Source organism: Oreochromis niloticus, linkage group LG18, assembly GCF_001858045.2.
Source record: "Oreochromis niloticus isolate F11D_XX linkage group LG18, O_niloticus_UMD_NMBU, whole genome shotgun sequence".
NCBI classification, from domain to species: Eukaryota; Metazoa; Chordata; class Actinopteri; order Cichliformes; family Cichlidae; genus Oreochromis; species Oreochromis niloticus.
In genome coordinates, this window is record NC_031982.2 from 8036389 (window position 1) to 8061579 (window position 25191).

The 25191-nt window shown below is 41.7% G+C and overlaps 2 protein-coding genes across 5 annotated transcripts; both read left to right on the plus strand.

Annotated features, from left to right (window-relative positions):
- The first annotated feature begins 4205 nt into the window (after positions 1-4205).
- On the plus strand, positions 4206-6848 carry erich2 (glutamate-rich 2). Of its 3 annotated transcripts, none has more exons than XM_013276417.2 (6): positions 4206-4402; positions 5264-5340; positions 5429-5547; positions 5678-5735; positions 5839-5910; positions 5992-6848. In XM_013276417.2, the coding sequence occupies exons 2-6, from the start codon at positions 5310-5312 to the stop codon at positions 6114-6116; spliced, it is 405 nt and encodes a 134-aa protein (XP_013131871.1). In that variant the 5' UTR covers positions 4206-4402; positions 5264-5309; the 3' UTR covers positions 6117-6848. The 3 variants fall into 3 exon arrangements, with proteins under 3 accessions (XP_013131871.1, XP_013131870.1, XP_005458186.1); XM_013276416.2 differs by having other exon boundaries at positions 4208-4402; positions 5417-5547; XM_005458129.3 differs by having other exon boundaries at positions 4396-4487; positions 5417-5547.
- Positions 6849-8103: 1255 nt separating this feature from the next.
- On the plus strand, positions 8104-24083 carry LOC100704451 (glutamate decarboxylase 1). Of its 2 annotated transcripts, XM_003453289.3 has the most exons (17): positions 8104-8477; positions 9513-9631; positions 11554-11610; positions 13107-13244; positions 14158-14400; positions 15454-15544; positions 19266-19378; positions 19524-19639; positions 19935-20014; positions 20105-20159; positions 20270-20386; positions 20468-20532; positions 20624-20702; positions 21354-21503; positions 21656-21763; positions 21924-22013; positions 22140-24083. In XM_003453289.3, the coding sequence occupies exons 2-17, from the start codon at positions 9556-9558 to the stop codon at positions 22311-22313; spliced, it is 1752 nt and encodes a 583-aa protein (XP_003453337.1). In that variant the 5' UTR covers positions 8104-8477; positions 9513-9555; the 3' UTR covers positions 22314-24083. The 2 variants fall into 2 exon arrangements, with proteins under 2 accessions (XP_003453337.1, XP_005458185.1); XM_005458128.2 differs by lacking the exon at positions 11554-11610.
- Positions 24084-25191: the final 1108 nt, after the last annotated feature.

The window sequence follows — 25191 nt, forward strand, 5'->3', positions numbered from 1 at the left end:
CTCAGCATTAGCATTTTTTTTTTTTTTTTTGAAGCCAGAAGTTAGCTTGTACGGATGAAAGGGTGACGTGCTAATTTATCAGCTAGCTAGCTTTGTTAGCAAGCCATGTTCATAAACAGTAAAAGTACAATGCACAGGCACGCATTTAAGGCAATTAGTGCTAAGTAACCGAGTGATAAATAAACACCAGAATGTCACTCACTAAAACAGAAGCACAAGTCTCTTGGATGGGCTGTGGCCCACAGCAAGCTGTAATATTGGTCACACAATCCATTAAAACAACTCCAGCAGAGCTGGAAAACACAACAAACTCCTACAAATACTGTGAAGAGGTCCAGTTTAATGACTACTAAAAGTAGTGGATGAGGCTTAGCAGACTCCTATTATGATGTCTCTCAATCACCATGGCCACAAAACAAATTTTCAATATGGATGAGTTATAAAAAAAATCTTTTTCCCAACTCAGAGCTGAGGTGTGGGGAAGGGGGAATGCACAGAGCCCAAAACTGTACAGACACACATTTAAAGTAACACTGCTAAGTAAACGGGAGTTCTTGGGGCCTGTAGTCTTTGAACACACTCCCGTGATCTTTATGTCTACGGGCGATTTTGGACTTACCCATAACTCAGGATTTATGATACTATTGCAGAATCCTCAGATGTAACCTGGTGTACACCTCCCTCGAAATGTCATGTCAGTGCAGCCTGCAACTATTGTGTTTGGCCTGTTCAGTACTCTTAGTCCTCCTGTGCATTTCCAGCTGCTATTTGCTGCAGTTTTTGAATCATCAGTGAGAGAATAACAGTCATCAAGAATAATAATCATAGCACCTAAAAAAGGACTCACAAATCTTAGGAAATTCCTCCAGGGAAGTTTATGAAACTATCAGAATGTGCAAAGAAGTGGAAAAACTGGAATGACAAACCTGTTTGTCTTTGAAAAAACAAACAAACTGAAAACAACAAGTGTGGGAACCCAGGAGGGGAAAAAATCCTGTCATCACATGTAAAACATTGGGACACACATCATGCACAAGCACAAAAAAGCCCGCAATGATGTCGACGACTTACAAAAGTTAGGTTGTAGGCTCTACAGAGGTTCCCCGCATTTATCTGCTTTGTTTCTTCCACTGTTGAATTCAGTTCAGTGCAGTTCAATTCAATTCAGTTATAGTGCCAAGTCACCTTTTATATTGTAAGGTACAAACCTTACAGGTTGTGCAATTGTTGGGAATTTTAACAATTGCCCTTTGAGTAAGGACTTTGCAACAGTGGGAAGGTAAACACCTTTTAAGAGGAAGTCATGTGCGGAAGAACCAGACTCAGGTAGCCATCGGCTACAACCGGTTGAGGGTGAGGGGAGGGAGACAGGGCAAAAGACACATGTGGGAGAGAGTCAGAGTTTAAAGTCAAAATTACAAATGATTAACTGAAAATTGGTTTATAAACATAAGTGAGTGAAAAAGAGGTGAGTGAAGAAAAAACACTCGGTGCATCATAGGAAGCTCCCAGCACTCTGAGTCGATTACAGCATAACTGAAGGAGGATTCACCTGATCCACTATAACTATAAGAGTTATCAAGGAAAAAACGCTTTAAGCCTAATCCTTAAAAGTAGAGAGGGTGTCTGCATCCCGACTCCAAACCGGGAGCTGGTTCCACAAAGAGGAGCCTGAAATCTGAAGGCTTTGCCTCCCATTCGTCTGAGAGCCAAGTGTTTCATGTGGGTGATTACATGCTGTGAGGTCTTTAAGATAAGATGGGGTCTGATTATTCAGGACCTTGTATGTGAGGAGAAGGAGTTTAAATTTGATTTTGGATTTAACCCTTCAAACCCTTGAATGTATGCAATGAAGAAAAGCCAACATGGCAGAAAAATGCTTTCTCTTCATGGTCCTTGTCAGTGCTCTCACTGCAGCATTTTGGATCAGCTGAAGTCTTTTCAGAGAGTTTCTATATAATTATAAAATAATTATATAATTATGTAATCATATTTAATAGCCCAGCCAAAAGATAATAAATGTATAAACTCGTTTTTCAGCCTCACTCTGAGACTGGAGGTTTGTCATTTCAGAGATATTGTGCAAATGCAAGAAAGATTCCAACATATTTGTTTAAAGTCATATCCTGGTTAAAAAGGCTCCACAATTCCTCGCAGTGTTACTGGAGGCCACAGTCATGCCATCCAGAGTAAGTCTCGGGTTACAGACAATAGATTTGAATTTTGAAGCAGAAAATTAGAGGTCATCCAAGTCTTTGTGTCTTTAAGACATTCCTGCATTTAACTAACTGTGTGTTATCTGGCTGCATGGATAGATAAAGTCAGGTATCTTCTGCATAGCAGTGAAAATTTATACTGTGCTTTCTAATGATACTGCCTAAGGGAAGTATACTATAATACCATAAGAACAGGAATCCTGCCTGCAAGATTCCTGGATTCCTACTCTCCACTTTAATAAAAGCCCACAAAGTCTACACTGAAAGCACACATGCACACGCTTCAATGGCATGTCAGCGTGCACGAGACGGCCCCAAGGGAGTGCTCAGTGTAAGAAACTTCATGACCCTGCCTAATTGATATATAGTTTTATGTGTGTGTATGACACCAAGTGAGTGTGTGTAGGAGATGAAGAGCAAAATATGCATTTAACACTCCAAGCTAACCTTACCTTTCTCGAAACAGCACTTCAGACTCTAGGAGAAAATGAACAGTCCTGCCAATCATGTGCTAATTTAGGCTCTGTGGGATGTCTGAGTCTGGAGCCTGTCAGTCTGACAGTCCATATCTCGCTGCGATTTTAAGACAACCGTGAAACAATGCAGCCAAGAGCAAAGGAGACCTCAATCTATTAAACACACACACACACACACAATACCTTGTTGCGTCTTCACATTCTCTCACACACTCACCGACACACACATTCATGACAGAGGGCAGCTCTTTCGATGTATGCGCAGCTAATGTGGCGGTTACAGCTACTTATTGAATGAAATATGGCTGAGATGGAGGGTGGACAGAGGCAGTCTCTCAAGGGCTGTGAGAGAACCCTTCAAACCCTTGAATATATGAGCTCAGAAACTGTAAACATGCAAATGCATTCTTAGTCTCTGCTTTATTTTGTACGTTTGCAAAATTGTAGAAAGTTGAGGGTATAATAGCCGGATATCTTTATAGGAATATAGCATGCAAGCATTTGATGAACCATTATAAAAAATTAAACTGAATTAATGACTCCATACACTGAAATTAAGCAAATTCTCTGATTTGCAAAAAAACTATCATAATAGTCACAAGTTGGCTTGGTCTCCATACTCTGGGCTCACTTAAAAATAATGGGATGCACCAGATTGTCCACTGTGGACGTGTGCTGAGTTTTGGGGTAGACACATAAGGGTATGTAATCACCTTTTCAGAGTATCAAGTGTTTCATTTTTTTTATCCTGTTGAATTTGTAGAACTTCATTTACTGTGTAAATCTTTTGATTAATGTAAGGGAAAAGACAGAAGGGTAACAACAACGGGTAACAACTAAAAAACAAGGCTCTCAGGAACGTAACTCTGTGTGTGTGCAGTCTGTGGGCTAAGAATGTTTACATGAAATGATTTGTTAGTGTTACAAACCCATATTTTAAAATTATATTCACTGAGGAAAAAGAAACACTAAGGAATTTTGCAATGTTATTATTATTATTATTTAACTTATTTATTTTCATTTTGATACTGCATCTCCCCCAAAAGCAGTCTCACAAGACAGCAGTCACCATGAAACACCTATAGGCACTCATTTCTTCTTTTCTTTTTTTTAACTTTATATCTAAATTAACTTTAATTCCAAACGTTCCCAGGACCATTGCTTCCATAAGATAAGATAAGATAAGATAAGATAAGATAAGATAAGATAAGCCTTTATTAGTCCCACACGTTGGAAATTTTTTGGTCAGAAAGTGGGAGTACAAAGTTAAGAGCAGCAAAAATTAAGAAAAACAATAGAATAGAATGAGATAAAACAGATTAACATACTATACAAAATAGAATAAATAATACGCATCAGCAGCTAAATGTTAAAGAAATAATAATAAATCTTTGCTTGAGTGCTATTCATTCATTCATTCATTCATTTCATAGATTTCAAATCATTGCTTGGCATGTCTCTGATGTAATGGCCAAATTTCCGGCAACATTGAAGGCCACGACTGTGCGTTTCTCCGTTGCTTAGTAACGGCTGCTTACCTCCTTCTCCGACAGCTAAAGGAAAGTTACAACCTTCAAGTTTCACTGCAAGAAACTGTCAGAAATTCCCAGAATAGGACCTCAGACTTAAAGCCCTTTGAACTTTGAACGATCAGATAAACAACTTGTGCAACAGCAGGTGTCCGTGACGGTCTGGTTCTACTAGCTACAGGTATGCTGTTTCTGTGAACTGCAGACCTGTTGTTCACAGGCTGCTCACTCTATGCAGTTGTTGGGCAGGACACTCGTTGCTCTAAGTGAGTCACACATTTTTCAACTTTGTCTTTTCACTGCCCTACACATCCTATTAAGAAGCTGTATAATAATAATAATTAGTATTTTTATTGTGTCTTCACCTGGATGTTGCTTTCTGCTAAAGCAACTTGCAAACCGGATGGTGAAAAGATTTTAATGACAACATTAGCTTCATGTGTTCTTCTGCTTGTCATCAGTATCTCATTTTCTAATTTTGTGAGATGACAAAAACGGTAGTTCCTGACTAATCACATTAAAACGCTCATCTGGTAGTTATTATAAGGAGACCGTAAACAGCAAGACTCTCAAAGGCTGCTATATATGTCTTGTTTTGGGCAACAAAAACAAACATTATTATTCATTTATGTACAGTTGTACACGATAAGAGGTGTTTCTGCTCTCAGTCAGAGAACACATAAAATAAGTGATTAGACTGCAACTATGGGATATGGTGAAGGGAATTTACACCCAGTGAAGATGACGGGAAATTAATTCTTTCATTGCTGTTGCAGTGTATACAGTACCTGAACGAGTACCAACACAGACCCATGGAAAATGAGCATCTATATGTAAATGTTGCCCTTTATTCTGGACAGCATTTGGTCTTTACTTAGACTTGTTCTCTGCATTCATATTGTTTTATAATGTTGAGCTGCTCTTTGAGTTTGTGTGTGGCCCACCCCTAGAGCCACACAATATCGAAATTCTTCCAGCCAGTGATCAGACCAATGAGATATGCCTCTGATACAGTTCTGACACAGATCACCTGTGATTTCAGGATTGGCTGGGCACCTGTGGAGCAGCTGGAAAAGAAAGGCACGGAGATGTTAAAGTCCTCAGGCACAAAAGGAACAGGTGGGTACAGGATAAAATGCAAAGCACAAAGGCAAAAGAAATAACATTACAAAGTGATTATGGTGATGATTGTCAGGGGGACCGACAGATGCTCACACACCAGCTGAACCTCTCCTCATGTATAAAGCTAAAGAGGACAAAGCACAGACTGAGGAAGAGAATGCGAAGTGTGAAGACCTTAAGGCTCCAGTGGGGCTTTTAATGAAGGTACAGTAATGCAACTGGTCCAGCTTATCCACACTTCATGCTCTGTCCACAGAGTGCTTTTTTCTTTGCATGTTTCAAATGTCTGAAATGTTTTTTGCTTCAACTTTAAAGTGAAAATGTTAACTTTCAGTTCCTCAGAGCTCTGAAGGACAAATACTTCAAGCTGGCTGTTAAACTCTGTCACATGAGTACGTATCCTGCACCTGTTTGCTATACGTCTGTCTGTCGGTCAATGAATAAGTGAGCGAGCCGCCAAGTTAGTCAATGCTACCTCTTCTCTCCTCGCTCCAGTTCTCATCTACGAGCCAGACAATCCTGAGGCCTCAGAGTTCCTCCCATTGATCCAGAAGAAGCTGCTGGAAGGTGACAGTTGTCTTTGTACAAACACTTTAGGCTGCATGTTACAGACTAAACATCGAAGGTGTTGTTTGATTTTTCCATCAGAGCAAGACGCAGAGAGAAGCAACGAGGAAGAAAGTGATGAGGAGGAGGATGACATTGATTCCGGAAGTGATGAGGACTCCTCTCATAGCTCATCTTGCTCCTCTTCTTCAGCCTCAGATGATTGATTGATTGATTGATTGATTGATTGACTGATAGTACTGATGATGATCATGATGATGATTATGAAAAGGAAAACTATTTTAGCAGACACAAGCCATGCCCTCCTGCTCATATTTACCCTTAAAGCTGTTCGACCTGTCTAGCAGGGACTATGTTACATATATTGTGTTTATTTTAAGGCACACTGCCGCTGCCCACAGTCGCAGTCTTTTCAGTGTAGACACAGTGACAGTTACATATTCTCTCATATTTTCACCTGGAAATAAAGTAGCTCCTGTGGACTGAGCGGATGCCCTCATTTCCTGAAAACGTGAACTGATAAATCGCTGATAGATCACCCGTGAAAATATACGGGCAAACCACACACGCTTCCTGATAAATCCGATAAACCTCCGGTTGCAGGTTAACCTGCAGAAGAGACTGTAAATGAATCTACTTGATCAGTGTCATATCCATTTTGAGAATGATTATGTGATTAAATGCAAAATACCTTAACCCATTCGAACTGATGGTAAAAATGCATCGGAAAATACAACCCTGCAGTTTTATGACCAGACATGCCAAAACTGAACACTAGGAACACACAGCACATACAGTTAGCTGCTAACTGCTCAACACAAAGAAGCAGCTGAAGAGTTTCGGCCTATAGATGTGATGATATGTAAATGCTGCATTCATGTTCCTCATTCTTGTTAATATAACAGATATTTAACAGTCAAAAATCTTCTAAGCGGTTATGTTTGATCATCACTTAAAGTCTCATCAGCAGTCTCCAACTATTGGTCTCCTAGCAGCAATCTGGCCACTCTGCATCCAGCTTGTAACCCCTTTGATGCTGACTCTAGCAGTTATGTTGAAACATTACCTAAACTGATTTTTAAATTGTCACCGTCATACAAAAACATGTTTATATATCATCATTCAGATTGCATGAAATTCAACAAAAAAAAAAAACAGCACTTTTTTCCCTGGAAGTTTACACGTCTACCACCATGTTTGCTGAATCCTCTCATGGCTTTGATTTCAGGATTCTTTAAACATCAGCTCTCTCTGTGTGAAGATGATAAGCGGTGCTGCATGACAGGGAAAAGATGTGGTATATAAGGAGTATGTAAATGTCACAGATTTGTGCATGAAACAAGAGAGACCAAAGCCATCATTTCTTACTTGTTTTATTTTTCACTTTTCACTGTGGATGAGAGCTGTAATGTGACCCAAACAAAAAAACTGATTCTGCAGTCCATCTGGTCCACTATCCAGTCTTTTGTTATGGTGGCAATTAAATTAGCACAAATAAAATGTTAGCCTATGTAAACTCATAAGCAGTGAAGACCTTTTATGTGCCCTGTTTTAGTGCAGATGTAAATCCCAGCAGCTAAGCCTCCTTGTTGAAGGCCATCAGTCTGAGTTTATCTTTATGCATCTCCACATGTCACTTGTGAGTGGAGAAAGATATGATTGGCTCCTGATAAAGGCTGAATAAATTGCAGCGGCTGAATGAACATAACGGCTGGTCCCTGCCCATGCACTGGATCCAGAGGCAGGCGTGAGGATGACAGAAAGGACACTAAGCCAGCGCCCGCCGTGCTTCGAAGTCTCGGCGTTATTGTCCGTGGCGAGGTTAAAGCAGTGAGTAGGTCAGAAATTATGATGTAGGCAATGTTTTCATCTCATGAAGGTGAATATTACAGACAGTGCTTGCATGGATGGATGGCTCCTGGATGGCTTGTCCTGCTCACTTTATAATAAATGTGTCTATTCTGGAATAAATGGCCTAACAGCTTCCACAGGTCCCCAAAACCCAATCAATCAACAGATATGAGGAGATGGGCCGGATGTTCTGAATATGTATCTGTTGGTATTTAAAAGCCCAGCTGTGCAGTTTCCTTCCAAGGTCAATTTCTATGTAACCAAATTTACATTCAAGTCTCCACCCTCATCCCTGTGACACCCACCCACACCTGGAGACACAAGAGCTCGCCCACACACACATACACGCACACAGGGGCGGGTAAACGTCATCGGTATTTTTCCTTTTGCTTGTTTGGTTCCTTAAAGTGGATTGTAGCTGTCAGTAGCACTCAAGGAAGCTTCATTAGCCGTCAGGGTGGGAGGCAAGGCTGTGACTCATGCCTGCGTGAAGAGACCAATGGGCAGCCGGATCCTCAGATATAAATAACGAATAAAAATATTCTTGAGTGAGAAAGGGTCACTTGCGCGCCGCCGGATGGGATTTTATCAGTGCGCTCTGTTGATATTCCGCCATCGCCACCACTGGACTGTTTCTTGTCGCGCCTTCGGGTGGCAGTTGTAACATTTAAGTTGTACTTTGTCTGGACTCGACAACCTGTGCGCCCCGTGAGCCGGTAAGATCCCTTCTTCTTTCCTTCTCCAGCTGCACCCTTCGTGTCTGTTTCTTCAGAGACAGAGGTTGGGGGGAAGATGCTTAAACCACTCCACTTTTCAGCCGCTGATATCGTGAGATCAGCTTTGGAGGACAAAATGTGAGAGCAAAAACTAAACAATAATAATAACAATAATGATAGAATTCTCACATAAATCATTCCCAGACGGGAGACAGAACGAATTTATTAGTTGTTCAGCCTCTCTCTCTTTCTCTCGCTCTCTCGCTGCCTCTCTGTCTCGTGATGACATTGTAGTAAGGGTGGTGTTCAAAGCATATCTTAATTGAAATGTCGATTACTGAGTCAACACATGAATGGGGAACGGTTATTTATGTGGACACTGTCACCTCATTTTATCAATATTTGCTGTCTGTGAAGTATCATTTTTAATGCATTCGTTTTATTCTGATTTTCTGATCATCTCGGTGATTTTATACGATGTGAAACGCGGGCCTTACGTGTTCTTTCTTTAATATTTTGGTTTTGATCGTTTAAAATGTCAGCTGTTATATAAAAAAACAGATTTTTCTTTTTAAATTAAACGATGATTTGGTTTTAATGATCCATAGGAACTTAGTGCAAGAACGAGCCATGTTTCTTTTGCTAGTTCCCAACTTAAAAAAAAAAACAAAACAAAAAAAAAAACAAATCTGTAAATCTGTGGCCCATTTTCTGTAAACCTGTGTCATGCAGCAGCGCTGGGGTAGTTAACAGCTGACTGGATGCAACACAATCCGAAGAGTGTCTCTAAATAAAACCGATACCCATGCAGCCATTTTATCCCCCAAAGTATTGCGATGTGCGTCTTGGTAGCGCGTTGTGCGCAACTCACTCCAAATTGCGCGGCTTCAGCCGTTTAAAGGGAGAATGAAGCGCTCCCGGTGACGGACGGAGCATCGTTTTCTGATCAAAATCTCGGCCTGCCATTTAAACGGCACGCAATTATCGTAAATCTGACACACAGCCTCTCCTAACACTGAGTCGTTTTGTTTGCAGCTGAATAATTCCCGCACCTGGAAACCAAAGTAACAGAGGACTGATGGCTACGTCTGAGCCGAGAGCTGCCGGCGGGGACCAAGACCCCAACTCAGCTAATTTAAGACCTCCGACCACAAGTAGGTCCCCAAACTCCTCTCCCTGTTAACAACACTTTGGCTTCGGCCCCCCGAGGCTAAATTGTGTTTAAGGTTGTCAGTCTCCAGAGCGCTCGGGCTGTGGTGAAAGCCACTCGGTGCCTTGCTCAAAGACACTTCTGCAGCTCGATCTATCGCCAGCACAGCGGTTTAAACCCAGGTTCACCCTCCACGCGCCTCTGTCTGCTTCTCTCTCTCCCTCTCTGTCTCTCTCCCCTCCTTCCCTGTCTGATAAAGGAGAGTGTAGCCCGGGCCATTTGCTGTGCGGGCTCCGTCGTTAATCATTCCGGTTAAAAACAGAGCCATCACAGCTGCCTGTCGCTGTCTGGCGGATCAGCGGTGCGCGCAGAGCGGCGGACCTGGCAGAAATAATGCGCCATTAGAGCGCTGGCAATTCTAACGATCCCAGAGCGTTTTTCCTGAACGTGTTCTATTTCAAAATATGAGTTTCAACCGAAAAATAAAAACACAAAGATTTGAATATTTGATCCTGTGCGCCTTTCGTCTTGATATACAGCAAAAAAAAAAAAAAAAAATTGATATAAGAATTGTCTGTAGTAATTTGTTTAGGCATGCTTTTTTATTCGCATCCCTTTTTAAAAAAAGAAAAAGAAAAATCTAAACCTGTGCATTAACCTGTGGGTTAATTAATCACGTCGAGCTTTTGTCGCATACACAAAATTGACTCCATTAGAGCACACTTGAGCAGCCATCTGCAGTCCAAAGCAGGGAAATAATTGCAGTTTTGTTTTGTTTTGTTTCAGAAAAACGTTACAGGGATAGCCTGCAGCTCCTTTTGTCCAGTGTGCAAATACATGCTTTATTTTCCCTTCCTCGTTACCGGATACAAAATTTCGAAATCTTTTATCTGTGGCCCTTGAGTGCCAATAAACATATAAAGAAAAATTTCTTTAATGAAAATTCGAACCAAGAAAAAGTCCTTTTAAAAAAGGATGTTTGTTTTGTCTGCTTGCTCGTGTACTGCTGCTGCTGCTGCTGCTGCTGGATGTTGCCATTATCTCTCTGCCACGCTCCATCTCACGCCTGGCGGCTTTGCGTGCGCGAGGGTCTGTGTGTGTTACCGTGTATGTGTGTGTTTATGCCTCGGCCTCCGCACCAAGGGCTGTTCTTTGTCGGGATGAAATTGCTTCAGTAAATTTAAATACTTGTTGTTGTTTTTTGTTTTGTTTTGTTTTTGCAAGTTCTCCATCAGGTACATTCGCCTCGTCGCTTCTCACTTTTTGCGCCGTGCGCTCTGCATCTTGTTCCCTCAGGCTTTCTGCTCCATCTCAGCTCACGCGTGTCCACGCTCTGGTTTGTGTGTGCGTGTGTGTGGCACTAAGTGTATATGCATGCATGTGTGTGTGTGTGTGTGTGTGTGTGTGTGTGTGTGTGTACATCGACGCACTACGCTCCAAGTTTGTGCTTCAAGCGCCTGCTGTAGACTTCCAGACCAGAGACATTACCAGCTCGCTCCACTCACATACTGTGATCCACTCAATTAATTTCTGCCCTCCTCCGTGAGCTCATTTCACGGGTGTTAATTCCAGTCCGCCCTTTGGCTGGGTGTGTGAGCCGGCGTGGATTTGCCGTGCGGGTCACTGTCGGTCCCTATTGATTGAACTCAAATCGGAAGTGTTAGCAGACTCATCCCCCCTTGTGATCAAAGGGAGTGTAAGGAGGCTAAATCCGTGTTCAACAAAGCCAAACAGTCAGTGTAATTCTTTACAGAAAATATGAATATACCCAAACACCCCACAGTCGCACACCTGGCCAAGAGTCGCTCCTTCACGCTTTCATTTATTTATTTTTTGTTCCATGTGCTCGCTGTGCTCCATCATCCGCCTCACCACATTTGCTCGCGGTCTCCACGCTCAGAAACTCAAACGTTCATTTTGTTTTAGCCAACGAATACGCGTGGATGCACGGATGCACAAGGAAACTGGGGATGAAGATTTGCGGTAAGTTTTGTTTCGCCACGAAAAAATGGTTTAATCTTGTAGATGTTATTTAAGAAAATGAAATAAAGAAATAAAAAAAAAATTTAAAAAAGATTTTTTTTGACATACCATGGCTCTCAATATTGAATTCCGTTGTGACTGGTTTCCTTCTTTCTTTCCTTCTGACCGTCTCACATTTTCTTTTGCGCTTTATTATGATCTTACTCATTTCGAGGCCCTCAGAAATATAGGCCACATTACAGGTTGATAGAGCGGGGCCGTCCTCCACACTGTCAGTGTGCGTTTCCATCTTCCAAAGGTCACTGGACATTAGCCTGTAGGTCTGCTGAGGAGAGCCCCGGATCAGCCCCCCCGCCCCTCCTTGCACCCTCCCCTGTCTTTCCCATTTCAGCACCAAGAGAAAAATCTCCGGGACAAGCCTGGAAACAGAAAGCAGAACAAGCCTTAAAATAACTCGTAACGATTTGCTTTTCCTATCACATCCGATTATTTTTTGAGTCACTTTTCTCAGGCTTACTGTCAGTGTCTCTAATAGCCCCTTTTTTTTTCTTTTTTCTTTTTTTTACAGTGGAGGGTGTGGATGTGACGTTTATTTTCTCAATCACATAAAGGAATCTGCTTCTTTCAGAGGCTCACACGATGGAAAGTGTGGATGTTTATTTATTTGCAGTCATGCAAGTTGAATTCAGTGTCACGTAAAGCTGTATCCATTCAAAAGGCGCATTATTGACCGCTTTACTGCAGCACAAGTCTGAGAAAGTCTGACATTGTTTTGGTTGTTTTTTGTTTTTTAGTAAGTGATCATCAGATTTTCATTAGTTAAATGACGTTTTAACCCCGTGCAGTGGCCACTAATTATTCATACGGTTTATTAATGAGCAATAAACATTTTCACTGAAAATATATTTTTACTTTAAGAACAAAGAGCCTGGGGCTTCCCCGTGTTTTTTACGCGCAATTAGGCCCACGCATTATTCTGCACATATATGCGAAAAGCTTATAAAATCTGACGGTGGCCCTGTAGAGACACGCTGCTTCAGGGCACTTTGCATCCTTCATTAACCCCTCTTCGGAGGGTGTGTATTTATTGGCTGTGTGTGGCAGCCTGTCCTGAGCACCGAGGCAATCAGACTGCACCTATAGGGGAGGGGCAGGCTGGCTGGGCGCTTCCTGACGGGGTGAGGCTGTGATGTCACAGGGTGAGGCGGGCACCCACGGGTGCTTCCTCTTCCTACTTAGCTTATATAAGTTTGGGCACCAACAGAGAAGCTTTTCAGATTAAAGTATTCCGACTGTTTATGAGCTGATAAAAAAAATTTCACAAAAATCTCAATTTTCTTTCTTGCTTTTTTTTTTTTTTTTTTTCTGTTGTATTTTAATTGTTGGTTTCGCTTTTCGACCTTTTTCTTGTTTCTTTTCTCTTTGTTTTGTTTTTTTTATGACTGGGATGGAGATGTTTGGTGATAACTCCTTCTCTTCGCCGTGCAACACCTTAGGGTTCCTGCAGAAGAACAACAGCCTGGAGGAGAAGGGGAGGCTCGCGGGCCAGAAGAACTTGCTCTCGTGCGACAACAGCGACAGGGACGCGCGCTTCCGACGTACCGAGACCGACTTCTCCAATCTGTTCGCGAGAGGTGAGAAAACCACACTTCCGCTATCCCAGATCTTCCTTAAAAAAAAAAAACCCCACCAACATTATTATTGTTATTATTATAAAACTAATTATAACTCGGGCGTATTATTTCAAATCAAACATCGCTTTCCTGACACAAAACAGAGAAGAGCGTCTTCACTTTTCTGTCTGCCACCTCTGTTTTTGTCCTCTTTTTGCTCGATAATGACAGTGAGCTTTACAGGAAAATTAATTATTAGGCCAATATCAACAGAACGAACGAGAGGCCAAACTGTGCTGGGTTGGGTTATTCGTGTATGTATTGTGATGTAAACCGTGCTTTCGGAGGCTAAACTCGAGTCTAAATAAAAACCTTGCAGAACTGAAATACTTGGATATTCTGGTGGCAGAAATGTGACGTACAAAGTGAGGGGGAAAGCTCATTTTAACACCTTAATTTAGCGGAAGCGTGATTTTGTGCTATTTTAATGTCCGCATGAGTTTTAGTAAATTGTAAAGTAAAGTAAATTAAGACAACGCGACGGAATAAATAGATTACAAAGCACTATTTTTTCTTAGATTAAATATAAAATACTTTCCTTTCAAAGAACAGAATTTCTTTCAATGTCATTATAAACATACGTTTTTGCCTACTCTTTCCTGTTAAAATGTCTGCTGAGAAATGTATTTTGTGTGTTCTGATGGCTTTTTCACAGCTTTAAGCCTGCTAGCCAAAATCTACGACCACATGTGGAGTCGTCTTTATTCGATCTAGCATAGCAGAGAAATGTAGCCCGAGAAACTGAGGGGAAATGGACAGAATTTTAGAATTTAGAATTTTACTCAAAAACAAACTAAGTGCACAAGCTTTATAAAAGCCAAGCTTTTTGATTCATTTCCCCTACTTTCTTTCCCCCGCCCCACTCCTCTTTTAGACCTCCTGCCGGCTAAAAATGGAGAAGAGCCCACCATGCAGTTTTTGCTGGAGGTGGTTGACATCCTTACCAACTATGTCAAGAAGACTTTCGACAGGTCTACAAAGGTTTTGGATTTCCACCACCCTCACCAGCTCCTGGAGGGGATCGAGGGCTTCAACCTGGAGCTGTCCGACCAGCCCGAGTCCCTGGAGCAGATCCTGGTGGACTGCAGAGACACGCTCAAATATGGCGTCCGGACAGGTAAGGGCTTTGGGACTACCTTCATCGTGGAGGAAACATTGACCTACCCCAAAAGGGAAAGATTTTTATTTTTTTCTTGAAATACAAATTCAACTGTATATGTGCTTGGGTAACTCACATGGAGGTGTGTTATTTTTGATGGCAGAGGAGATTGGTATGTGTGATGTGGGCTAAGATGCAATTAACTTTTAACTTTTTGCATTCAAAGGAAACAGCAGTGGGAGATGTAGTCCTGCACCTTATTACTGCCACAGACATTATAGTAATAAAGCAGGACATTATGTCTCTGTTAATATCCACACATGTTCAGTGTGTGGATTTTGAATGTGACACAAACTATTAGAGAATGGGCCGTTTCTCGCAGAGTACACAGCCTATTTAGATGACTGCCATATGTATTGTACCCCTGGTAATTCACTTCACATCCTCCCTTTCTTCCACCCCCCGACTTATTAAAGCATGTGTCGCCTGAGGGGATCCTAACACGGGCTGATTCAAGCTGTTAAAAACGACAACGCTCAAACTGTCCCCCGGGTTTTATATATCAGGCAGTCACTGACTGTGTCTACAACTCAGTAGCACTCTTTTTCTCTCCCTCTCTTTCTTCTCAAAACATTTTGTGGCTGTTTTTTTAGTTTGTGGGCTAGAGGAGCTGTCCGCGGTGCTGAAACCACACATCTTTCATTTCTTTTGTCACACCTGTTATTTCATTTTTATTGTTAATTCTTTTTATGACTCTGTTTATTATGTGAGGAATGCACCTCCATAACCACAGTGTACATGTATCCATGACTGCATACAGGCTCCAGGTCTACACACAGTCACTGTGTGTGTATATGTGTGTATGTGTGTGTGTGTGGGGGGGGGGGGGGGGGGGGGGGTTCTAAATGCTTGTCATATATCTGTTTTGGCACACTGAGCAGCGCTTTGTCAGATCCCTTTGGTATTATGGTTGGCCATGGAAATACAAAATGAAACCTGAATGATGACTGAACTTAAACTGATTATTGAACTTTTTAATATTTATTTTGTATTATTTTTCTCTCCCTTTAGGTCACCCACGCTTCTTTAACCAGTTGTCTTCTGGCCTGGACATTATTGGTCTGGCTGGAGAGTGGCTCACCTCCACCGCCAACACCAACATGTAAGTCACACAGTATGTTCTCTGTACCGAGTGCCTGACACAGTTTATGTATAGAAAGGAAACACCTATACAATTCACAGGGGAACAACTTATATTTCCTGTTTGTAGGCCAGTGGAAATAGCCTCTAGTCATCATCATATATTAGCATTGCAGAAGTGCTTATGATGTTCCCCTGGGCTCACTCCACCACTGGTCAAAGGAGGCCGATTATATAAAGTGTTTGTGTTTTTTTCCCCTGTATTGACAGATGGTAGTCTGGCACAGTGTTATACTGTGTGTATATCACACACCACCAAGCCCCAGGGGGTGGTTAGATTGCATATTGATCTCAGGTCACAGTTACATGTTTACCCAGCTTGAGTGGAGAAGGCCTGAACCCCACATCAGCTGCACACGCTCTCAGCACACACAGATCCTGACGCAGACATGCTCTGAATGAAAAGCCACAACTCTGTGACACGATTACTGGAGTAAGGTGACAAATTATAGCAAAACACAAGCACTCTCACAGAGGTTCATTCGGATGTCCACAGTCAGTTCATCCACATTTTTTACTGAGCAATAATCAGCCTAATATTTATAGCAATGTCACTTTCATGTGATTTTCTTAGATTTTGATGTGTATCCATAGCAACGTTTAAAATATTAATAATTTCACCTTCCAAAAATCTTGGTAGTGAAATGATTCAACTTTTTACGTATGAAATATCAGAAGTGTGTGAAAAAATTGCCCAGTTATCCACAACAAAAGCAGTCATTATTAAATAACCTGTTTAGTCTGTCCAGCAGTCAGTAGTCAAAGGCTAATAAATTCTGTTGTTACATAATACAAAGAAAAGCTGCAAAATTGCACAATGCAGGCTGGAAATGGGAAATGTTACAGGATAGAATAAGAGTCGATCAGCTAATCAACTTATTCTGCAGGCTGTTTTATCAGTGAGAGACACAAATCAGTTAAGGTCTGTCAAAAACAGCTGAGCTTTATGTAAAAGAGGATTGTTTTAAGCTAAGGCTCGATCATGTAGTCATTATTAGATCATGAAGAAAATATAAACTCCATGGTTTCCGTATATATTTACACTTCACCCTTTACCCAAACAATCTTTAAACATTACAGCTTCTTACAGACTGGGTTCCTTTAACCAGCCATTAACAGCTTCATATGGCAATCACAATGAAACTATGATATGATAATACAGACGTTTGTATCGTGACTTCAGTCTCAGTTCAGACTTGCCGCATTCATAGATAGAAGAAAACTGAACAGATTCCAGTGAAGAACTACTCTTGCAAAAATCACACCTGCATAAGTCTGACTTGGTGAAAGGGTTGGGACATCACTGCAGAAGATAACAGGATGAGTGAAGCACAAAAGGTCACCCAGAATAAACAGTAATTACAAGACAGTGCACTTTAGACCTAAAAGAATATTGTCCAAAATTGCTGCTGAAGAAAAGATTAAATCTGAGGACAGTAAAGCAAAGGCTAGAAGAAAACTGTGACACCTAATTTGTCCAATTTCTATTCAAACATTAGCTTAGGAAACTACCTTCTTAGAAAAACTTTCCCATCTCATCTCCTGGTTGGAAGAATGCCCCAAGAGACGGGGCCATTGACTTCCCACACACGCTTGTGCACGCTTTTATAATGACACATGCACACATGCACACACACCAGCTCTGGCTGTCCCAGATACAGCAGCTAGGGTTTCCAGTCCATTGACTACAGGCTCATTGTGAGCTGGTGTTAGCAGATAGGCCAGCTGGGCCCCACACTGAAACACAATGTCCTCCGGCTGCACAGAAAACCCTGTTACATTGTGGAAACTGGCTGCCGCAGCTCCCCACAGAGTGCTCATTCCGGCTCTATTGTCCCTGTGGGTACAGATGGACTCAGTGGTCCTTTGAGGGGCTGAGAGGAATGTGTGTGTGTGGTGGTGGTGGTGGTGGTGGGGGGGGTGTCAGAGGGTTAGTCACATACAGACACACGCGCAAACACACACACAAACACGTCCATAAACACACTTACACACACACATTGAGTGCCCTTGATGATGATAATAAGGGCATTTAGGGGCTGTCCCTGGGGACAGGCAGGTGACTGAGGGGTAATTTTCACCCTGAAAAGACCAATGATTGGCTCTGATTGTGATAATGATCACCATTATTGCCATTACAGCGTGAAATGACTCCGAGAGAAGGAGAATTTTAAAAAGGTTCACTGGGGTTTTTTGTCCTGTGGCTGGGATGAGTTTTGAGAAGAAAGGAATATGAGACATCCAGGATATTAAGTCTGCTTTATATAAACCATAATTCCACTATATCAAAGGACGCTAAATTGGTGAGACGAGGCCAGTGAGGGATTGAAAAGTGAAAAGTTATCCTTGGGTGTAGCAGATCATAGTCACAGCCCAGAAGTCATAGATTAGTCCAGCGCGTTTACAAAAGCTAAAAATCTTCAGCAGAAATATTTACACAAGAAAAATGCTTCCTTGATTATTTGTCTTCATCTTTCATATTTTTTTTTTCAATTTCTCTTTGTGTCTGTGTTTTTGTTCTCTGTCACTCAGCCTCTTCGTTGTGCGTGTTTCATGATGTTGCTTTGCTGCGCGCTTTTCTGTGCGCACTCTGCATCATCCCCTCATCTTCCTTTGTTGTCCTCTGTCACACTTCTCTTCACTGCATTGTTTCCCTAAATCTCACTCTGCTTGCGGCCTTTTTACCTCCCCCTTTCTACCAAAATACAAAAAACAGCCTCAGCCCTTGTGCGGATAGCTATTTGAGGGGAGGGGAAAAAAACAGGGAGGAATCAAAGAAACGTGGAGATAACGCTGCTTCTAATTTGGGTGATGGGTGAAGCTACAGCGATGGAGGTGGAGGAGCGTTGTGTAACTGGCCTCATTAGAAGCGGGGTAAACAGGGATCAGCGTTAAGGGTGCGTGTGGGAAGCAGTGAAATGTCACTTAGCAAAGAGAGCAAAAGCTCAGGCCTCCTTTCTGTGACACATTTGACCCACTTTAGCTTCTCCAGGAGTTTCGTTGGTTGGCTGTCCGTGGAGATAACAGTCGTTTTATCTTTTATTAACTGACAGAGAGGTCAGACACATATCAAGCTTTAAAAGCGTTGGCTCATTTCAAGAGTGTGAAGATTACTTCTTTTTTTGTTGTTTTTGAATCTTTTCTCTTTCATCTTTTTAATGAAATAATGAAATTCATAGGCATGGGCTCTCCCTCATTTTTTTCTATATTCTGGGGCCAACAGAGGCTCTTATCTCTTTAAAGCACTCCCTCTCCCTGTCTTTCTCTCTCTCTCTCACACACACACACACACACACACACGCACACACACAAACTCGAGTTCTCTCAGCCATCACGTCAGCCCCATTCAGAGTCGCCGCTGAGATCGGCACCATTGACAGATAGCCATCAGAGCTTTGTGTGCTTTAATTAAACCACTGAGTGATTTTAGGAGGCATTTGAATATGAATGTTTGCTGGTTGACTCATATCAGCCACTTTTTAATTAACCCAGTCAGCACAAGCTCCACTTTTGTGCTCTGCAGATGGAATTATAGAAGGACTAATGAATATTATAGACACACAATGAATATCACTGTGTGTGTTTTGGGGGAGTCTGTGGACTCTCTTCCTTGCGAGTGCATAAGAATGCGCAGCGTCTCTGAATGATGTGCTGCTTTCATTACTCGGTGTTATGATTGGCAGGTTCACCTACGAGATCGCCCCAGTATTTGTGTTGATGGAACAGCTGACTCTGAAGAAAATGAGAGAGATGATTGGTTGGCCAAACGGAGAGGGTGACGGCCTCTTTTCCCCAGGTCGGTCTGTAAATCACACTACCCATGTGTAGCCAATAATCATATTACTGTATGAATTTTGGTCCAAATATTCCACGTACATGTACACTGCACAGACTGTGTGCTGCTGTCCAGGGTACTGATGTGTGTGTGGTGTGCTTAACAGGGGGTGCTATCTCCAACATGTACAGTGTGATGATCGCACGGTACAAGTATTTCCCAGAGGTGAAGACCAAGGGCATGTCTGCTGCTCCCCGCCTTGTCCTTTTCACATCTGAGCATGTAAGTGACCACACACACACACACACACACACACTGTACATCTCAGGTAATCTAACAATGCAGATAAGCTGCTTCATTGACTGTAGATTAATCAAAGTCAGGGAATAAGCAGTAGGTTTAAATCAGGGCACTGGCTGTTTCAATTCATTCATTATTTTAGTTTTTTTTGTATTTTTGTCCTAAAAAGAATTTGACAACTTGACAGAAAGCAGGAAAAATGTCAAGCAACAATGAGCTCTCAAAATATCCCCCCTTTTTGAATTCAGAGGTATTTCATTGCTATGTGTCCCCACAGAGCCACTACTCCATAAAGAAGGCTGGAGCTGCGCTGGGCTTCGGCACTGACAACGTGATCCTGCTCAGCACGGATGAGAGGTTTGTAATCGTTGCAGAAATCATCTGACGAATACTGTATGTGCAACATGTAGATCCACATCAATTCCATGCTGCTCTGCTCATTTTCAGAGGGAGAGTCATTCCTGCGGATTTGGAAGCCAAAATCCTCGACGCTAAACAGAAGGTCAGGGGTTTTTTTAGCTTTTTTTTTTTTTTTTTAAATTAATTACATCTCCATGTACTATTATCTCTAACCACATTTCTTTTCATCTATCCTGGGTACTACATCTGCAGGGTTATGTGCCATTGTTTGTGAATGCAACAGCTGGTTCAACCGTGTATGGAGCATTTGACCCCATCAGTGAGATTGCTGACATCTGTGAGAAGTATAACTTGTGGCTCCATGTTGATGTGAGTAGTTTGCAGTAGTGATGATAGCAGTAGCTACGGTGCGTCATCCACTCCTTTAACAGTACTGTTTTGTCTCGTTAGGGCGCGTGGGGTGGTGGACTGCTGATGTCTAGGAAGCATCGCCATAAGCTTAATGGAATTGAGAGGTGAGCACATGGGAACTGATAAGCTGCTGTGTGTTGCTATTTAAAAGAAACCTCACCGTGCTAACGATCGCACTGACAACACGCTTTCCAGGGCCAACTCTGTCACATGGAACCCACACAAGATGATGGGTGTGCCTCTGCAGTGTTCAGCAATCCTGGTCAGAGAAAAGGTACAGGAACACACACACACACACACACACACACACACAGTATCTTGTTTCTATTACTTCACCTTAAAATTTTATGATGACAAGTTTTAGAGACTTTTTTAATCCAAACGTTGAAGCAGGTAGCCACATGTCATTATGAAGTCCACATATGTATACATATGTAAAGCTATTGAGTTTTAAAGCTTTTGATGTTCTTAATTACTTCTGTTTATGTTTGTAAAGGGGCAATAGTACAGGCAGGACAACAGCAATCATGTTTCATGCTTTTCTTTGAGTTACAAGAATCGAATCATTTATGACGACAAGTTATCGATCTGCGGTTAGAACACTGTGTAATAAATGATAACTTGTACATCAACATGCTGTATATCTGAAAGATAACACAGAGACAGAATAAGATAATATGGAGGCTTTCATTCAGTAAGGTTAGTTTGACACAGACATGTAGCAAAAGCTTAAACATTTCCATTACACTTTAGGGGGGTTTCTTCACTTTAACCTATGAAAAATACAGTTCTATAAATATCCATATTGCATATTCATATTAATCAGCTTTTCTTGGTACATGTAGTCTGACATGTCTAAATGATGACAGCCTGGGCAGGAGAGCTGTGAAAGGAAATGTTAACAGTTTGTGCACTTTGTCTGTAGGGAATCCTAGCAGGCTGCAACTCCATGTGCGCTGGCTACCTCTTCCAACCAGACAAACAATACGATGTTACATATGACACAGGGGACAAGGCCATCCAATGTGGCCGACACGTGGACATCTTTAAATTCTGGCTCATGTGGAAAGCCAAGGTGAGCCGGGTGGACAGACGGGTGCATACATGCTGGCTAAAAAAAGCCAGAAAAGCATCTCCAAGCCAATAAGAACCTTCATGGTTTTGTTAGTGCAATGCTATTTAGTGCTATACTGAGTGTTTAGTATTGGCTTCTCTTTTCCCCTGCAGGGCACCGCTGGGTTTGAGCAGCACATTGACAAGTGTTTGGACCTGTCTCAGTACCTATACAACAAGATCAAGAACAGGGAGGGATATGAGATGGTGTTTGACGGAGTGGTGAGCTTCCCTCATTTCTTTTTTCCTTTACCAATGTCCAGTTTTAATCACCAGGGTTAATTCACTGCTGTATTTAACAGAATGTTGTTGTATGTAAATGCAAATAAATAAATAAAAACCCACCGTGATCTGTATCTGATGTGTTCATTTCTGCCTGCAGCCCCAGCACACCAATGTTTGCTTCTGGTACATTCCACCCAGCCTGAGAGGCATGCCAGATGGAGATGAGAGGCGAGAAAAACTCCACAGGGTACAACTATAATCACACTATCAGTTCCAGCACGATCAGCTTCAAACAGCCAATAAAAGTGTTCCCATTATTAGATTACTTTCAGGAAAACAAGGCTCTGTTTTGTCATCTTTTTCACTCCAACAGGTGGCGCCAAAGATCAAGGCCATGATGATGGAGTCAGGGACCACCATGGTGGGCTACCAGCCTCAGGGCAATAAAGTAAACTTCTTCAGAATGGTCGTCTCCAATCCTTCGGCCACCCAGTCTGACATCGACTTCCTCATCGATGAGATCGAGAGGCTCGGCCACGACCTGTAGACCTCACAGCCATCGCTGCTCCAGGGCCATCCCGGAGTCTGTGATCAATTTTACTGCAAAAGCAAACGCCAGAGTGAAACATTCACAGTGCTGCAGACCGAGAAATAATAGGACACGTTTTAGGTTCTTTCTTTCCGGTCTGCCTTTGCCTGCAGCACTCTAAATGTTTCCACCGCTGGAAAGAAACGAGCAATGAGAGAGCCTCTGGAGTTTCTTACTAGCTCTGGCCCACATAGGTACTTCTATAGAAAAAAAAAATATAATCACTATCTAAAGTCTCCTTTAAAGCAAATGTGCTCTAATGTCTGTGTGTGCAATTGAGCCTTGTAATGCGCACGTGTGTGAAAGAGAGTGTGTGTGTGTGCAGTCTTTTAATGTTTGTCTTTTAATGTCTTGTGTGTGTGCCACAGCAAATGTGTGTGTGTGAGTGAGTGTGGTAAATTAATGAAAAGTAGGGGGGAAAGCACAGATCGAAGTATTACAAGTATCATCAAGTTATTCTGCTGTATCATACATGTGCTGCACAATATGGTGGTGCTTTCAGCTGTACATATGTTTGATCTCAGCGCTCCGACCTGTTTGCCCTGAACCCGGTGTCCAAAGCCCCGCAGCGGCGTATTTTAGGCTCGCACTGTGTTAAAAATAAGCTAACGTGCTCAGCATAGTTACAGGTTGTGTTAAGTGTCGAGCTGTTACACGACTTCGGACCATCTGACAGAGCTACAGTCTGCAATAGTTTCCCTCGTAGAAGATCCTGATTTAAAGCTATCGTAGGTCTGTGACAACCTTTAAGTTGTAAAACTCTGGCTCGTTGTCCGTTCCCTGCAGTCATGTGATGCCCATTTGTGTTTAAACCAATGTTAATATATTCATATTTGATGATATGAGAATGAGACAAAATATTTATTGCATTTCCGCAGTTGATTGCAGATTCAGGTATTTTATTGTACATGTATCTTTATGCGTATTACGCTGTAACACAGTGAACCGAGTAAAGTTTATTTAAAGTGATATCGTCAGCCAAAGAGAGAATCGGGAACGCAACAATCCATTGTCCTTTATGTCCTTACTTCTTATAGACTAGGTGTTTGTAAAACGTTACCTGTTGACCTTTTTCTGCGATGCAATCTCTATAAGTGTGTTTCTTTTTGTGATTGTCAGTCTTTTTGACCGAATGTTTTGAGATGATTGACTGGCCTTCTGATGAGATTAAGAATGAAACCTCTATAATCCTCTGGCCGCGGCGCCAGTCTTTTATTTTAGTGAGAAGCACAAGGATGTGAGAATGTACTCTCTTGTTGAGACTGGGAAGAACGAAGAATTGCGTCTGTCTGAATCCTAATGCATTACTGTAATATAGTATATTAATTGTTACACATATTACTTGTATTCTCAGTGTGATGGGAGCTCAATGGAATATCTTGTACAAAGGTACCTGTTAGTGTCTTTGCACATGTTCACCTTACTTTCCTCCATTGTAAATGGATGCGTTTTAGTATAAGAGTTATGTTAACAGAGTATTTATTAGGGACCATATGTGAATGGCACAATTGCATAAATCATATTTAAAGTAATCTGTGTACTGTATGTGACAAGTAACTCTTGTATGTGAAGCCGGCTAAGGGAACGTTTCCCTGGCAAATTTTCAGTAGGCACTTTAACAGAATCATAACATCTTTAACAAGATATTTAATAAAGTCAATATAAAGAGAACATGAAATGCAGTGTGGCTTATTGAAAAAGTACAATAAAGAACACCCTGAAAAATGACATTTCATTTGTGTCCCTACTCCAAAGTATCCCATTCTCCCAACAAACTGTCTTTATCAGCAGCTACGCACACACACACACATAGAGTGTATATTATTGCCTCTCTGCCTAATCATCCTCCAGAAGCTTTGTTTGGCCCCCAGCTGTGTGTCGGATTGGCTGTGAAACCCTTCTCTCCAGCTCCTTCTCGTCTTTATTCTTTCCTTGCTCTTTGCATCACTTTTCCCTCCTCTCTTATACTCATTTTGCTTTAAAAGAAAATCCTTCAACCTTTCTACTTTCTATGCCTTTTATTAAGCTACGATTTAGTCTGATTCAGTCTATTTAAGGCCCCATTTCATGAAGAAATAAATACAATGCTTCCGGTGTTTCATAACCTCTAAAAAAAACCAGAGGAGAAGCTCTGGAGTGAAGCTGCACTTATTCATAGAGATGTGCTCCCGGCGCCCTCTGGTGGTGACTCTCTGCCGGCACATGAAAATGATACCTTATGAAAAGAGCTTCTAATAGTGCTCCTTCTAATTGAAGGAGTTTCAATATATACAAATAAAAACATAAGTATGAGAATGCTTAGGCCCTAGAGTTAGACTAACTCATAACCCTACCTATATAAAAGGAAGCTTTTACTAGGTTTTACATTAGCATTTGCATGACTCTGGCTCGTCCCAGTTCAACTGGTTTCACTAAATGTGCTGGGATGTATTACAGGAGAAAGACAGAGAGCATCTAACAGGCAAGGCATCAGTATTCTGTTCAAATTAAAGCTTTAAGAATTTCTCACTGTGAGGCGGCTGTTGTGAATGGAAGTGTCACTTATTAAGTCTCACATCTTTCAGCAGGAAGTATGACACAACAGATAGAGTGGTTTGAACAGGAAACAGAGCATTATCTGTTATGGTTCAAAAGCAACAATCTGCAGTGTTAAAAGGAGACGCACTGTCTTTCAGGGAGAAACATTATGTCAATATTTTTGACTACTGAGCCACCATAAATTATTAGGTGGCATGTGCTAAAATAAGCTCAGATGAGCAAGCATCACTGCACCATCAACTTTAAGCTATAAAAAATACTGACAGTAAAAGATAAAAGCAAGTGTCAGTTATGTGGC

Bases quoted from the DNA above. Each gene is read 5' to 3' on its own strand.
- erich2 (XM_013276416.2), top strand. From the start codon at position 5,310: ATGTTAAAGTCCTCAGGCACAAAAGGAACAG. The intron at 5,341-5,416 runs GTGGGTACAGGA...GATGATTGTCAG, and splicing joins CTCAGGCACAAAAGGAACAG to GGGGACCGACAGATGCTCAC. The intron at 5,736-5,838 runs GTACGTATCCTG...TCCTCGCTCCAG, and splicing joins TGTTAAACTCTGTCACATGA to TTCTCATCTACGAGCCAGAC.
- LOC100704451 (XM_003453289.3), top strand. From the start codon at position 9,556: ATGGCTACGTCTGAGCCGAGAGCTGCCGGCGGGGACCAAGACCCCAAC. The intron at 20,533-20,623 runs GTGAGCACATGG...CACGCTTTCCAG, and splicing joins AAGCTTAATGGAATTGAGAG to GGCCAACTCTGTCACATGGA. The intron at 21,504-21,655 runs GTGAGCCGGGTG...TTTCCCCTGCAG, and splicing joins GGCTCATGTGGAAAGCCAAG to GGCACCGCTGGGTTTGAGCA.